The 17,745-nt window shown below is 35.6% G+C and overlaps 1 protein-coding gene across 1 annotated transcript in view; it reads right to left on the bottom strand.

The window, feature by feature from the left end:
- Nucleotides 1–17,745, bottom strand: part of ARHGAP15 (Rho GTPase activating protein 15) — a 590,590-nt gene that overhangs the window by 496,578 nt on the left and 76,267 nt on the right. The window contains exon 5 of the mRNA XM_007121694.3: nucleotides 160–249. Coding sequence (XP_007121756.1) covers nucleotides 160–249 — 90 coding nt within the window. The remainder of the gene's footprint in view (nucleotides 1–159; nucleotides 250–17,745) is intronic.

Genomic DNA, 17,745 nt, shown 5'->3' with positions numbered 1-17,745 from the left:
AATTCAACAAGGAAGAGAAGCCAGGTTTTTCAGAATGACCTCCACACAAGTAGTTCATGCACATGAAAACATCATAACAAGGTAGTCTTGTTTTGATTACCCAAGAGAGCTCAGATTTAGAAGAAATAGGAATAATTTGAATCTATGTAGCATTCTTACCTGAAAGACATTCTTTCTGCTTGATTTTTCTTTGGCCCATTCAATATATGCCCCACACAAATCCACACTTTCTGGTTTGTGCCCAGTTTTCTGCAAACGAAAATGCAATAAGAATAAAAAGCATACAACACTGGAGATGCATGTCAGAAAAAATAAAGCTTTATTGACTTAGCAGCTATATATTTATGGTATAAAGCCTTTCTTATCTTTTTTCCAGTTTCAAATAGATATCCTCACCGTCATGTTCATTGCAGCATTATTTACAATAGCCAAAACATGGAAATGACCTGTGTCCATCAATCCATCAATGGATGAATGGATAAAGAAAATGTTTTATATAATATAATGTTTTATATTATGTGTGTGTGTATATACATATATATATATATATACACACACACATACACATGTAAGTTAGACAGGAGACAAATTCTGCATGATTTCACTTTTATGTGGAATCTAAAAGTCTAACTCATAGAAACAGGGTGGTTACCAGGCACTGGGGTAATTGGAAGATATTTGTCAAAGGGTACAGACTTTCAGTTTTAAGATGAATAAATTCTGGGGATCGAATATACAGCATCGTTGACTATAGTTAACACTTTACTGTATACTTGAAAATTGCTAAGAGAGTAGATCTTAAATGTTAGAACCACACACACAAAAAGGTAACTATGTGAGGTGATGAATGTTACTAACTAACCTTAGTGTGGTAATCATTTCACAGTATATCTGTACATCAAATCACCACATTCCATGCCTTAGACTTACACAATATTGTCAATTATATCTCAATAAAGCTGAAAAAAAGAAAAAACGAATTTAATAAATATTAAGTGCCAACTGTATGCCTTTTAGAAATTCATTTTTCAGACTTTAAGACTATACACATAAGTATAATGTGTATTTGTATTTAGTAAATTTTATTTAGCTCAAATAGATTATGTCGTGTGCCTCCTTTAACACAATACAATGTGTATGTTAGTGAAAAGCTGTTTTTCCTTCAGTAATTCATAATAATCAGTTAATGGGAATATCCTCTGCATTTGTCTCTTCATATTTTTATTTAATTCAAGTGAATCACACTTACATAACTTTAAATTTGCAAAACTCCAAACATTAAACAAAAACTTACCTGTTTGGGAGATTTTTTACTATTAAAGAAAGTTAAGCCACGTTTCAAAGACTCCAACTATTTTCATATGTTCTGAGCTACTCTAGGTTTTCCTATAGATAAATTCAGTTTCCTCAAGCCATTTTCAATAGAATACTTTAAAATTTTAGTGTAAAAAGCTTATAATATTTTTAGACAATGTGTTTAACAGTATGAACTTTAGGTTAAAGCATAAAATTATGGAAAAATGGCAAAAATTTTATAAGAAATCTGATCACAATTGTTGCCTCATAGCCAATATGTTCTATCGGTTTAAAAGAAATAAATTATTTTTCAGAAGAAGCCAGAAATATGGGGTTTTTTAACAGTAAATTGTGAGATTTTTTTTTTTTTGGCAACTCAATAAAAATTTTTTTGGAAACATTATACAGGCCAAGCATAACTTTCCTTCAGGATAAATTCGACTGGCAAGATGGCAATTGATAGCATAGCTTTCCTTTGTTATTTGGTAGTAATCTCAGGAAAAACTAATCAAGATAAGCATGACTCTTATGGATGCTTCAGATAGTGAAATATTTTTACTGTTTTCCCATAATCTGCCACCCAGGTCATCACGGCTGTGGAAAATCTCAAGGCACAATAATAATGTTCATTGTTGAGTGATGTATGACATAGAAAAATTAAGAAAAACCTGCTTCTACAGTTAATTGAATTATGGGACACTCAGAACCCATAAATATATATAACAAAAAAGATTATCTCTCCCACATAATGCAGTCAGGAAAAAAAAGATGGAATATGATTTTATATAAGAAGCACTTTTTATGGACCAAACACTTCTCTATGTGTTTTACGGCTATCATTTCTTTTAATTCCTATAATACCTGTATGAAGTAGGTATTATTATTTTTTTAAATAAATTTATTTATTTTATTTATTTATTTTTGGCTGCGTTGGGTCTTTGTTGCTGTGTGTGGGCTTTCTCTAGTTGTGGCGAGCAGGGGCTACTCTTTGTTGCAGTGTGTGGACTTCTCATGGCAGTGGCTTCTCTTGTTGTGGAGCACGGGCTCTAGGGGCATGGGCTTCAGTAGTTGTGGCATGTGGGCTCAGTAATTGTGGCTCACAGGATCTAGAGCGCAGGCTCAGTAGTTGTGGCACACGGGATTAGTTGCTCCGCTGCATGTGGGATCTTCCTGGACGAGGGCTCGAACCCATGTCCCCTGCATTGGCAGGTGGATTGTTAACCACTGTGCTACCACGGAAGCCCAGTAGGTATTATTATTATTACCATGTTACAGGTAAGAAAATATGCCAGAATGGTTAGGTAAGCTTTCCCAAGGTAACGTAGGTAGAAAAGGAGGTGCCAGGATTTAAATGCTAGCAGTGCCCCTCCAGAGTCTGTTTTTAACCACTATATAGTCCTTAAAAATTGAATATACACTATGATCATATTCATGCTAAAACATGAAACATTTTGGGAAAAGATATGCTTTTCTTACTCGACTAGTACAGACATATTGATCTTGTTTCTGTCCTTCTCTGTTGAACTTGATCTTCCCATTGGGCCTTTACACCACCTGTTTACCTGGAATACCTCCCAATCTTCACATGGCTGACTCCTTCTTCTCCATCATGTCTCAGCTGAATGTCACCTTGTCAGAGGTCTTCTCTCTGACTGTCTTATATAAAATCATGGCATTCCAGGACTCTGATTACTCTCTACCTATTTATTTTCATTTTACCACAGCCTTCCTCCTAACCGAAATTTATATATATATATAGTTTTATATGCTGACTGTGTTTTTCTCCCACTGGAATTTAACTCCCTGAGCTGGGACCTTGTTTGCCTTTTCCTCCACTATTTTTCCAATGTATGGAACAGTGCCTGGTGCATAGTTGGTGTTCAACGAATATTTGCTAAATTTGTGCATGAAGGAAAATACCAAAATGCAACTAGCATTTGTGCTTTGGAAGGAAGGTTTGGGCATCTTAAAATTCCCAATTTTAAAACAAGCAAGATTTGTATTTGGTCTAATGGTTAAACAGTCTTTGCTTTGTGACTTGGCAAAATGTAAACAGTTTAATGGACTCATAGGTGGACTGAACATAGGATTTCACAGAATCATGCAATAAACACTTACTGTATATATACTAAGTGCCAGTGTTAGCTACTGTGTTGGCCTATATCTTGACTCTTCCTTTAAGAATCGCATCCTAGCCTCAGACTCTGTATAATTATCTATAGACTCTCTCTATATATATAGAGAGAGCTAGAGGAGACTTATGGATAAAAAGCAATCTAAGCTTTGCCAGTGTGCTTACCATCTAGCTCTGCCAGCTTCTAGCTGTCCTCACCAGCATCATATGCTAAATCCGATGGCTTTGGCACCTGGCTTGGGTTTATCTCAGTTCGAACACTGCCCATTACACTTAGTCACCTCCCAGTACTCATTCATGTGACCTTGACCCATCTCTTACATTCTTCATGAGCTCACTGCTTTACCTCCTCTCCACATTAGCAATCTTCATTGTGCTTTTCCGCCAAACAAATCCCATTTTCTGAATCTGCTTTACTCCCACCTTCTTATGTTTGATTTTCGAGGTTATTGAAATCTGCAGACCTTTTGTGTGTTGTCCCAGCCTCTCAAGCCCTTGATTTCACTTCCTTTCATGTCCAGACCTGTGCCTCTGATTCGGCAGTCAATTCAGCCTCTCTCTCTCTCCCTCTCTCTCTCTCTCTCTCTCTCTCTCTCTCTCTTTCTTTCTCTCTCCCTCCCTCCCTCATTCGATGATCCACTCCACTCTCTCATCCACTTTTTCTTCTTCTACAATCTTCCTCATATTCCTCAATTCTAGAGAAATAACTTGACTACTCAATGTAGTAAGATTACAAATAATGGCCACCTACTTCAGCTGGGCTTTTGACTCTACTTAGCAACACTATTATTACTATGATAAGGACACAACGTATCCATGAAATCATTACCAAGACCAAAGTCATGAACACTTTGCAAACTTTTTATGCGCTCCTAGTCAGTTTCTACTCTTCCTCATGGTACCTCTCTCCCAAAGCTTTACCTTTTTCAAGCCCACCAAATGGCTTACTCATAGTTCAGAGAGATCATAGAGCCCTGGTGCTAGATCATTCGCCATTCTTCCCTCTTTCATAGTTAGTCTGTGTAATGCAAATGAACAAACAGAAACTTTAATAAATTTCTATATGTCTTGCCCTCTGAAAGCTTTATATCAACTTCTCATTTATTCCTTACAACAAACTTGTGAAGTTAATACCATTGCCTTTAACTGACATGTGAAGAAAACTCAAGCAGGGAGTGGTTAAGTGCCTTACATAAGCTCATGCACTTAATAAGGACCTCAGCTGAGATGCGAATTCATTTTTATCTGACTCCAAGTCCCAAGTCCTTATCACAATATACTGCCTCCCCTCCATACCTATCCTTTCCTCCTGCTAGGTCACATAATGCCTTTTTCAGGTCCCAAAATAAGAATTAACACTTTCTATTTCTTCCTTGTAAGTGTCATCATTTCCCACTTTTGCATCTGTTTCCCAAAATTCTGGACCTGGGTCTGTGACTCTGGTCCACCTGTCCAATGAACTCTCATGTCTGGGCATGACAGTGTCATCTATGAGCATCAAAATTATCTGGCCTATCAGTGCCATATACTGCATGAACTCACAAGGCATGACTTGTTTTGCCTGAGTAAGAGATGCTCCTTCTTCAGCCCAAGGTTTTTCCTCTATAGTTCCTAATTCTATCCAATCTCATTCCTTATTTTCCCTCAAGTAGATTATATCCTTTAGACTATAATCACACTCAAGTGATCATAAAAAAATAAAAAAATAGAAGAAAGCAAGCACCAATGCCACAACTTCAAGTTTTCTCAATCTCACCTATTTCCTTTCATGATTACCAGGATTCTTCAGAGTTCCCTGCAGTCACATTCTCTGCTCCTGTTCTATTCTCTTCTCAACCCACTGCAGTCTTTTATCCCCTTCCTTGGCTAATCTAATTCGTCTTAACCATTAAGGTCAACAGAAACAGTCTGATGCTTTCTCTCCCATCAACATTCTGGTTGAACTCTGTAGTACTATGAGATTCTGCTAGCCCTTATTAAAACCCTCTGTCCTTCAGCTAAGGAGACACTTTCTCTCCAAATTCTTCTTTCCCCTTTTATACTTTTCCTTTTCTGTTTTTTTTTTTTTCTCACTGACTTCTCTTCCTCATCCAACTTCTTAAATGTTAGTAATCCCTGGTTTATGGTTCTAGGCTTTCGTTATTTCTCATAGCTTACATGCTTCTTGTGAGTTTTGATTTTGCCTGTGGCCTGATCCATCACTTATTTATGTTAACTCCCCATGGTTCCTCTGGTCCCCAGCTCCCTCTTATGTGCCAAAACTCTATTTTCTAACTATCATTAGGATGTAGCACAGACATCTCCTTGAAATCACTGTCTTCTTCTCAGACTTGTCCCCTTTTTTCTATTGCTTGTCTTGGCTAATCATTTCTTTATCTCCTTCACTCTCTTCACTTTCTTAGTTCTCCTCTTTCCATCAATAGCCACAACCAAAAGGTACAAAGCACAAATTCCAGAAAAAGACCACAGTCTCTTTTAAGTTCTTATTTTCTCTCATCTGAATTTCTCTCCTTCCCGTTTCCTCTGAACTCAGTAAAAACCATTTCAATTCATTCTCCACATTTTGTATTTTTTTCCTAAAATACAAATCTCACAATATTTCTCCTAGAAAACTTGTTATCTACAAGATAATGTACAAATCCCTTAGTAGAGTATACAGGCTTCTTTTCATCATCCCCCAACCACCTTCTCAGTTCCATTCATCCCTCCTTTTTTCTATACGCCAGCAGTGCTGAATTCAAGGCAGTTTCCAAAATGCAACATGCTTTCACAACTCTATATTTTGGGGATCTGAGTATGCATGTACCCTTTTCATCTGGAACACAGTTATTTCTCTCTTCATCCACTCTCTTTGCCTGCCATCTGCCCCAATCCTGCTCATTTTCATGATGTAACTCCAAAATAATTTCCACGAGGCTCTCCTTCACCTCTGCAGGCACAGTCACTCCTTCCTTCTTACCATTTCCCCTACTCTGAAAAACATTTTTTTGTTTTTACAATTTGTTTTGTTATTCACACATTGCAACTACTTTTTGATGTGTCTCTTTCCCCAAGCTATACAATCAGAGAACAAGCTGGGTTTGTCTTATCAGTTTTTATTTTCCCCAAATTTAGCAAAGTGGCCAAAAGTAAGCACTCAACAGAAGTTTGTTAACCTTTGAATGAATTTATGAACTGGATGGAAAATTGCAATAGAAAATTTTCAGATTCATTCCAATGAATTAATAAATAAAATTAAAAATACAGCTCAAATTATACTTTACAAAATGAGAAATATTTAGGACATAAAAATCACTACATTCCCATTTATACTGACCTTTAATAGGAACTGATCTTATGGCAAAATTGAAGCAAATAATAGAGATTTGGGGTGAATTTAAAAGTATGCCAGAAAAAGCTAAAGTGATTTTGGTAAAAGTCAAGCAAATAAAAATATTAGCCTCAAGAGAAGAAAACTAAGATAAATAAATGAAGGACTATATAAAAATGATCCTAATCAATTGTTTATTTTTACAAAGTTAAAGCAGAAAGACCTAGGCTTGAAGAACAACTTTAGGGACTAGGCTTTTTTAGAAGGGAAAATTATCAGTGTTTAAGTGTTGTTAAATATTGGAATAAGTAGTTCAGAAAAGTTGTAGAATTTATTTGGAAGACAGTCAAGATTTTATTCCGTCTGAAATTAAAGAATCCTTTAATAGAAAACGTATTTCTGATTCTACAGCTATAAAACACATGAAAAAGTCTGCTGAACTACATGATGCCAATGTATCACATTGTACATCATTATAAAAATGTACTTTTAAAAATTGACTAAATATAAACTTAAACCTAAGAGTATACCTATATTTATTCTGGGTAAACTTAAAATATAAATGACTGATTTTAAAATATTTAAATAGAATTATTTAAAAGTTACTGCTTCTGGACAATAAAACATAAAAGCCTCTGTTGGAGAAATGTGAAGTCATTAAAAATTGATCTTAGGTCTTGCCCACTTCTGATTTTTGTTATTCTCTTAGTCCATCTTTACCATTTCTCAATAATAGCTGACAGGGTATTCTTCTCCATAATATATGTTTCTCTGACTTAGATTAAACCTTTGGGATTAAGTTTCCCATTTTTCTTTATGGGATATTTGGGGGCTTTTAATGTATATTAAGAAAATATCAAAGGCCAGATGCTCTTTTGCTTGATGGCATTTTCCATGATGAAGACTGGCCATGTGTGTGGGCAACAAATCACTGGGCCACTCATTGTCATACCCTTATTACTAGATGTGGTTGAAAAAAAGTCAAGGCTCAGATTTTATGAAACAGTTTATTAGCTACCATTTTTTATTTTGGATTAATTGCTATTCCAGAATATAGACTCAGATTATCCTTATCAGTCTGAAACATGAAACACAAAATCTGTTTAGAGGAATTAAGTTTTATCACATAACTGGTTTTGATTCTGGAAAATCAGTCATGGAGGAGGATAAAACTCACTTATAAATTCTCATTTGGGCAAAATGATTTAGGAGAGAGTGCTGAATGGATACCTGATCTTATTAATGTCTAAAGTATGGCCGCTGTCAACATAGAAGAGGATACTTTGATTGTAAGATGTGGGTTTTATGTATATGAATATAAATGGTGTTAATAATAACTGAAATTGTTTCTCCAGTGAAATTTCTCTGTATATTACAAGACCAAATCAAACCAGATTTTCAGAAAAGCAAAGCCTTGTTAGTGATTTGGGGCACTAGAATGTTATGTTTGTTTGTTTATTTGTTTGTTGAGGAGAAAGTATTCTCCCCTTTTTAAGAATTTATTGCATTTATTCCTGAATCAAAATCTTGCTAGAATAAATATAATAGCTTCTTTTTTAATCTATGTTTGTTGCATGCTTATATTGCCTTAAATTTACACTACATAAAAACTATTTAATTCTGCAATGTGAGCAATTTGGGCACATTTTTGATGCCTCAGGCACCTCCTCAGATTCCCTCCTTAGACCCTCATTCTTTCAGTCTGCCTCAGTTGTCCCTGTAGATGACCAGTGCTGCTTGGGCCCATATGGTCCCACTTCCTGTGGATGACCAGACACCTTCTTGGAATGCAAGGCCCTCCTGGTTGCCAAGGTGCAGACTGGCTTTTAGATCCCTACCACATCCAGATTTGGATAAAATACTGTTTTACAGGGTGTAGGATCTGACCCTCTGCATAGCCATCCAAGGGTGTGCCCAGGATCCAAATAATATGGGAGAAAATACTCCGGGTGAGAAATTTTAACCAAAAGGAAGCAAGAAATGGGAAGAAACAGGGTCGATATATTCCTTCTCCTACCTCCATCCCTTCCTCCTACAGATTGCTTCATGCTTTCTCCAGTTTATTTGCAGCTTTTTTGCAAGTCAAGTGGTGCACCTGCCCAGTGGTTGGTTCTCTGTGTCTCTGAGGCTCACTGTAGAGTAGTAGCCAGCATGATAACACATCCTCTTCTATTTCGCATCATCTCCTGCCTCACTTCCTTTTTACTTCACTCTCTGTGTCCTGGGATCATGCCTCCCAAATAAAGCATGGATGCTTAATTTGGGCTTTGTTTTCTAGGGAATCAGGACTGAGACAATTGATGTTACTCTCCTGTGTCAGGGAGGCATAGCTCTCCACCGAAATGTGTGCAGGGCTCTCTCTTCAGGAGTCTAGAGTTGTCACTGGAAAGTACTGGGTTGGCCAGAAAGTTCATTCTGGTTTTTCCATAAGATGTTACAGGAAAACCCAAAAGAACTTTTTGGCCAACCCAATAGCTCACCAGCCAAAGGCTCCATTTTTTCCTATCCCCCTTTACACGATCCTGTGGCCACATTGCCCATTCTCATCACTGGAATGTGAACAAGAACAATGTGAGACACCTCTGGTCTCACAGCTTTTAAAGAGCATGCAGATTTTCCTATGCTCTCTTAACGTTTCCTTCATCTGCCACTAGGGGATGACAGAACCAAAAGATGGGAGAAGCACAATGTAGCAGAAAGCTGACCAGGAATATCTGTTTTGGCCTATGGTATGAGTAAGAAATGAGGTTCTGAAGACATTTTGAATTGTATTTGGACAGCAGGTAGTGTTTCTTTACCTGAAAAATCTTGATATTATTGTTAAGAAAACTAAGACAAGGATTTTGAAGTATACTGTCATTAAGTGAGTTTGTGCATTTGAATCCAATTCTGCTTCCAAAGTCTGTTCTCTTAACCACTAGACTCAATTGCTTCATGTAATAATAATACCAATAATAAATATAACTAATATTTATTATATTTTCTGTGTGTCAGGCTTGCTACATCAATTTTCTCACACAATCTCACGATAGCTCTATGAGGTAGGTACTCTTATTAACCCCATACTGCAGCTGAGACATCAAAGAATTGTAGCAACAAATAAAATGTGAACCTGGGATTCCTAACCCAGGTTGTGTGACTTAGAAGTCCCTATTTCTACCTAATATGGTATACTGCTTCCCAGAGCATTTCAATTTAGTAGTGACTTTTAAAGGAAGAATAAATACATATATTCAGTAAATTTAAAAATGCACTGTGGAGTAAAAGTCCGTTTTATCTTAGAGAAATGTAAGCTCTAAATCAGATGTATTACATTGACCAAAATGATAAACCACAGAGAGTCAAGTTTCATAATTAAAATAGTTTTCTGAAAGAGCCTAAGGTGAGGTTTATTGGACAGTAAGCTATTACCCATTTATAAAGCATCCTATCAATTTCATAATTTTTGTGGTTATTAAAAATTATGTAAGATACAGAATTTATTGTGGTTAATGGCCAAATCTTGAGAAAATTATAACCAGAGAACATGGCTTCATTTATATTAATATCGATCACTTGATTCCATTTTTTTCCTTACAAAGTTTGTGTTAATAAAACACTGGAATTCATTTTTCCTTTTTTCCTTTCTTTCTTTGATCTCCACCTGTCATCCTCCAGCTTTTGGACTGTTTTTTTCTTTTTCTTTTAATTTTTAAATGTATGTTGAGACCGTATGATAGTGCTATCTATGGCTGTACTAATAACCTGCCCCAATGTTAACCATGCTGACTTCACCAGAGCACTATTATTGTGAGAATTTAAAATGCCTTCGTTAGGCTAAGGTTGGTAGATCTATTGTTTGCGCCTCCATTTTTATGATCTTTTTGAACACTCACTTTACAAAGATAAAATCATTCCATATTCATTTTATACAGATTACTCAATAATTTATGAATAGCTTTCTGATTGAAACTATTTTCATCTTTTTTTGCTAAATCACATCATTTTTCTCCCATAAATAAGTCCATTTTCTTATTAAAGTCATGCTACAGTGAATGAACATTAAATATACTGCATTATTTAATTAACGCTTGTGCTCATTATTTGCACTGGAAGTAAACAAGATTAAGAAAAAGTAAACAAATTATTTTAATGAAGTCTTTTCTATTACTCTTTTTTTGCTTTCAAGGTTATGGCTGAATGAGTGGTCTAAAAAAGTTAATAGTTTATTAAATGCCTTGGAAGAGTTTTCTGTCATTAGAAGTAAAATTTGCCAGTGTTTGCCTCTGATTAGAAGTATTAGTACAATGTAAAGTAAAAAACATAAAAGTAGCCCCAAAAATCCCAGTTACATACACAATCAACATGTAGGCTCCGTATCAAACATACTGGCTTTAGAACTGTACAGTTTGAGGGGAGAAATAGTCCCTAAAATGTTTATAATACTTCTGAATTTATGTCAAAAGTGACACTAAGTTTCCTGAGTAGCATGAGATAAATATAAAAGGAAGTAAGGTCCACTTGGTCTGATTTTTGGTGAATGTGGAGACAAGAAATTTCCTAATCAGAAATAGACTTTGCATGATGCATTTATCTCAGTAGGGTACCACACTGAACATATATTCTGGAATCACATGAAGACACCTCCAGGTTGCTACTGGTGCTCACTAATGTGCTGATACACCCATGTTTTGGGCACAGCATATTTTTTAGTTCTTCCTAGATTAATTACCCTGCTTGCTTTCTTTGCACTAGGACTTCTTTAGCAATCACCATGCTGCTAAAAGATCAGGTCATAGGAGAATATTAATATATATTCTGAGTAAGAAGATGCCCTGTGATTTACTAAATGCATTGGGCCATAATGATGACAGACTTAGCCGTTTTGCTATTATCTTTGCCAATAAGAGCACAGGCGTTATCACTCTCATCTATTTCCATATATTTTTAGAATAGGTTTTTCAGATAATTTAACAAGTCCTATCTTCATTTTTTTAACTGTAGGAAAAATATATCTTAACTCCCCAAACTGTCTCTGAAAACTCTGAATCTCTCTTAATTTGAGCATAAACTATAAAGGGCTCCACAGTGCCTACAGAAAGAAATCATCTCTTCCCACAGTCCTGTTCAAGGTCTTTCATGAGCTGATTCCACACTGACTTTCTAACCAAGTTAGAGTGCTTACTGTCCTACAACACTGTTCCTCAACTTTTTTTGAGGCAATCCCTCACTGGCAGTGCATCCAGAGAACTTACAGAAGAAACACAAAATAGTCTGGACTGGGGCATATACACCCTAGGACTCAGGGAACCACCAAGAAACATTTTTAAGAGCAATGACTAGCACAGTATGTGGAGCAAGGCAAGCGATTGATAATATCTGGAAAATAAACAAATAAATTAAGGAATTAATTTCCCACATTTTATCATTGCTTACTCCCTTCTTTCCATGTAAAGTGTCTTTTCCCCCCATTTCTGCAATGAAATCCTATTCAGCCTTCAAAAGCTTCCTCAAATGTCACTTCCTCTAACAGATATATTTAGAATCCTTTCCAGCTGGGAGCCATATCTCTCTCCTCTTAGTTACCATGAAACTAACCCATGTCTCTGTTCATGCCATTTTGGAGTAACTATCAATGTCTACTTTTTCACTACAATTACTTGATTTATGGGCATGCTTTCTATTTGTTTCTAGACCCTCAAGTGAAAGATCTGAGTTTGTTTCATTGTTGTGTCTTTCCTAATACCTAGCATAGTGGCTTAATATCAAGGACCCTAAGTGATATTTCCAGAATGAACTAATGGAGAAATACATAAGCTGACCATTACCTGCAACAACAATTTCCTTGGGAAAGAGCTACCTGTAGCTAGACCTATGGTTCCCCAGCATGTTTTCTTATATTTCTTTATCATGTTAGTCATGTTCTATTATAATAAACCTACATATGATTCTGTTTCCCCTACCGGACTATAAGCACCTTGATAGCAGGGATCATATATTATTCATCTGGATATCTCTAGGGTTTAACAACACATTGTGTGACACCTGTTAGGAGTTGTTAATAGTTCATAAAATAAATAAATGAATGGGTTCTCTAAATTACACAGCTTCTTCCCCATGAGGCAATCCATCAATTTTGTTTTTTTTAACCAGGAGTGCATATTTGCCACATCCCATAGCTATAGTCCAGGGTCTACTCCATATCAAGCAGGTGCTCTAAAAACATAAAGTACAGCCCATACACAGGAGGAAAGTTGCAGGTGAATTGCTGGAGCCAATTGAAATACTATGCTGGTACTGAAATAGGTAAGTGTACCTGAAAAATGCAAGGGGTATGATTCAAGGCCTCAGAGGATAAATCAAACTGACAACTCTTGTTTCTTTAGGACTTCTCTGCCACTAGATGAATCAAATAATACTGTAGCTGCTTTTGAGGCGAAAGTTTCTGCTCTTGGACTAAATGAGTTGAAGTTAGAAGAATCATCTCCTCTCTTGCCTTTTCCCTGTGATAGTACCGGTCTTTTTAAGACAAGCAACACCTGGGTCATACTGCTGTTCAGTATGTAGTTGTTAAAAGAAGAGCCATGAGAGATTATTCTAGGGTGAAGATGTCTGGAGAATACTGACACACCTTATTAAAGAGTTGCCCCTGGTAGCAAATCTCAGCCCATGGCATTCTTCTCAATCCTTTTCTTTTATCCTATTTTCCAACCGAACTAAAAAATTCATTTCTCTTTTTAGCACACAGACCTTGCCCATTTTCAGTTTCATGCCATTGTTCATATTTTTTTACTCCACTGGAATTTTCCCTGCCCACAAATCTCCACATATTGAAATTATAACCATCCTTCAAGGCCTAATTCAAATCTTTCACAGATGTGAGCTGTCCCTCCTTTAAATGTTAAAAAAATAAAAAAATAAAAAAATAAAAATAAAAAAAACACTCTCCTATGTTTCTTATTTCATCTCATCCTATTTTTTGGCAGAGATGCGATAAAGCAAAGACTATATCTTGATTATATCTCTATGCCTTATATGTAGCCCTAACGAGCAAGCTGTTCATTGTAGGATTTCAATACATATTCTTATGAAGTCTTTTCCCACCAAGGCTTATATAAATAGCACTAACTTGATTAACCAAATGCATATTTAAATGAAAGTGAGGTAGATTGTAATGAGAAACTATGCTATTTGGATCAACTCTCCCACTGCAAACAATGAAAAATGCTGGATAAAATATTTCTTTTTAAAATTAACCTTAAAAGAATTGAAAGGCTGAAAAGATAGTGGGAACATCCAGGGTAAATATTTTTTGGAGGTGAGAATATGAACCCACAGAGAAAAGCAGAATATCAAATCAAAATAACTGCACCTTGCCTGAGGGCATTATAAAAGGATAAAGGAGAACCAATATTAAATTTGTTCCCTTTCTCCAATCCCAAGGGATTATAAAGAAGACTGCCTTTGTAGATGAACCATGTTAAGAAGGAGTGAACAATAATTCTGTCCCTGATAAGGTGTAACACAGCTGTAGCCCTCCTTTTATGTACACATAACTCAAAAATTTTCAACTGTTAACTTAGATTGATCTAATCAATCACTGGAAGTGCCCCCAGACAATGTAGAAAAATACAAAACACTCTGGAGTAGGACACATTTATTCCAGGCCTCAGAGAACCTCCCATGATATTTCAATAACAATGATTAGCACACAGTCAAAGATAAGCAGACACACAAGAAAACAAAGCAACGTGAGTGAGAACCAGTAGAAACAGACTGATGTAGACTTCAGATGCTAGAATCACAAGACACAGAATATAAAAAAACTACACCTTCTAATTTTCACAAAATAAAAGAGAGTCTTTAACATTCAGGAAAAAAACCCTATAACAAATGACACAGTAAATTTAAAAAAGAAACAAACTTCTAGAAATAAAAATTATTATAATTGAAATAAAATAATGTTTATCACAAAGGGAGACTGAGTTAAAGAATTAGAAGATAAATCAAGATAAGTTATTTGGAATGCAGTTCAGAAAGACAGAAAGAAAGAAGAATATAAAACATGTGGAGGATAGAGTGAGAAAACTTAACATAGGTTTAACTAGGGGCTTAGAAGAAAATAAGAGAGAAAATGTAAAAGAAGCTACATTTGAGAAGATAATAGCTTGGAAATTTCTAAAATACATTAATGAGAGTTATAATCAATTTCAAGAGGCCCAACAATCCAGGCAGGGAAAATAAAAAGAAATTGACACCTGGATGCATCACAGTGAAACAGTGGAAACACAAAGGTAATGAGAAAATATTATGAGCGACCAAAGAACAGTGGTTAGATTAACAGGTAACTTCTTGATAACAATAATGGATGACAGAAAACAGTGGAATGATATCTTTGATGTGCCAAAAGAGTATTACTGCCAACTCAAAATTCTATATCCAGAGAGAATATATATTTCCAAAATGATGGAGGAATAGAGACATTTGAAACAAGCAGATGCTGAGACAGATTGTCACTACAAGACCCTTACTATAGGAATTTCTCAGAATGTACTTCAAACAGAAGAAAAAATAATCCTAGAAGGAAGGTCTAAGATACAGGAATATATAAATAACAAGGAACATGGCAAATATTGGGCAAATAAAAATCAATATTGATTCCATAAAAGAGAATAAATAATGTCTAGTGGTGTTAAAAAAGAAAGAATTAAAATACAGACAGAAATAGCATATACATTGGGAAGGTGATAAGTGAATTAAAACTATTCTAAAGTAATATTTGAATAGCTTTAGTCTTCAATAAGTTGTAATTCTAGGCAAGTCACTAACAGAACACCAAGTGTATCACTCCTAAAACAGTAAAGAAAAATATGAAATGATTAAAACAAAATGAAAGAAAGGAAAAAGCAAGACAGTGATATTTAGAGAAAGAAGCAAGAAACAAAAGAAACACACGCTGTGACTCCATTTTATAAATTCAAAAGCAGACAAAGTATACTATATTTTTAAGGGCTATAGATATAGGTGGGAAAATAATAAAGGGTAATACAATAATGACTAAAATGCCATTTAAGTCTGTGGCAAGGGAAGAGGCTGTGATGACATACAGACAACAGGTAGGGGTGGGGCTTCTGGAGGGTTGGCAGGGTGTGCATCTTGCCCTGGGTGGTGGGTATGTAGAAGTTTGATTATAACTGTTAAAATATACATACATGTTTTATACATTTTACTAAAAATGGTTTCTGCATTATTTTCCAGTGACAATATTTCAAAATTTTAAAGTGAGTTACAAATCAGAATACAGAATAAGAACACTGTCCTTTCCTTTATAATCCAGAAAATCCGGAACTAAGGACACCACTGGTTTTCCAGTGCTCCTTTTCACAGGAGGCCCAGACAGTCGGGACCAAACTTTCTCTGGTCTGAGGTGAAGTGAACAAAACAGAGACAATGTATGTAGACGTAGGAGGGAGACGTTTCCTCTCTTGGTAAAGACTGTCTTTAATTTTGAGGTTTTATCCCACTTAGATTTAGGATTGGGATATTATACAATGTCCTTTCTGTTAGAAAGTGACAGTAGTAGTAGGCAGTACTTTACTCTTTAATGTCATTAAAAAAGAAAAACAGAATAGGTCAGTCCTCCTTTTCCTTGAATAGGTCACTGAGGACCCAGAGCCTATGAATCTCTGATTTACACACACCAGCAAAGTGACTGTGTTTCTTTTCAGGGGGACGCTGCTTTTGATAAAAATGTGACTTGGTTATGAACTGAAAGAATTTCAGTGAGAAAGGAATATAGCCAAACATGGAATGTGGGATCAGGCACAACACTGTGTGACATTCTGTATTAAATGTGAAAGCAGTAAGGTTAAGTGACAATGGAGGAAGATGAGGGCCCCAGGAAAATATATATGGACAAGAAGGATATTACATCTAGAACCCCAAATGGAGAAATGGCTTCATTTTCAGAATTAGTCAGTGCTCAGACACAATATTTTATGCTGCCTATGGATACATATATCTTTTTTTAGAGACAGTACACGCTGGTATTCCTTAATTATATATTATATAATTATATATTACATAATATTATAATTAATATACCTTTTCTTCTACACATGCGTGAATCAATTCAAGTGCAAAACTAAGATAGTATAATGATGAGTTATAATTATATTATACCCTATATTATGTACTATAGAATATAGTATATTTACATTTTAATGGAGTATATTAGAATAATTATTTTATGGCTACTATGCATATTTTTATTTATTTTATTAACTAATTTTATCCCTTACTAATTCTCTTGGCAAATATTACTATCTCCACTTTACAGATGAGGATTCTGAAGCTCAAAGGAGTTGAATAAGTTTGTCAGCTCCTAAGTGGCAAAACTAGAATAAAGCTCCCTATGGTTGAACTTCAAAGCCCTTCTCCTAGCTACTTTGCTGCTTTGCTTCACCACTGCATTAACATTCAAGGATCATTCCTGTACAGATTAAAATGCCATTTACTCTTTTCAACCACATTTTGCACTCACTTAGGCAGCTTCTACAGACCCCCTTGGAGAAAAGGACAGACTTTCCCAGAAGTACAATGAACAGTAATACCAGGACATGTGTAAGGGGGCACAAGAGAAATTCAGAAACTTGAGCATAAATCTCTTTCAAAATAAAACCACAGTATCTTTAATCAAGGCCTGGTAATCATCATATCATTTCTCTGAGACTGGAATTGGTAAATGTGGGCTATCCCACCAGGCCTTTAAAATTTGGTTAGAAATATATCCAACAACTTGACTAGCAAGACAATTCATGCAGTACAAACAGGAATCTGTAATTCTTTCCCCGATTACCACAAAACACAGTTAGTTCCTGCCCAGAATTTGCTTTGAAGACAATGAGTGTCTGGGAGAAACCATAAGAGCACTGAAAATGGGACTAGAAGTAATAAATAGGGACTGCCAAAAAAATAAATAAATAAAGGGGGTTAACAAATTTGCTCTAAAAGTGAAACCTATTGT

Source organism: Physeter macrocephalus, chromosome 2 (genome assembly GCF_002837175.3).
Source record: "Physeter macrocephalus isolate SW-GA chromosome 2, ASM283717v5, whole genome shotgun sequence".
Classification (NCBI taxonomy): domain Eukaryota; kingdom Metazoa; phylum Chordata; class Mammalia; order Artiodactyla; family Physeteridae; genus Physeter; species Physeter macrocephalus.
The sequence above is the reverse complement of the archived record's forward strand: the minus strand, read 5'-3'. Positions and strand labels throughout refer to the sequence as shown.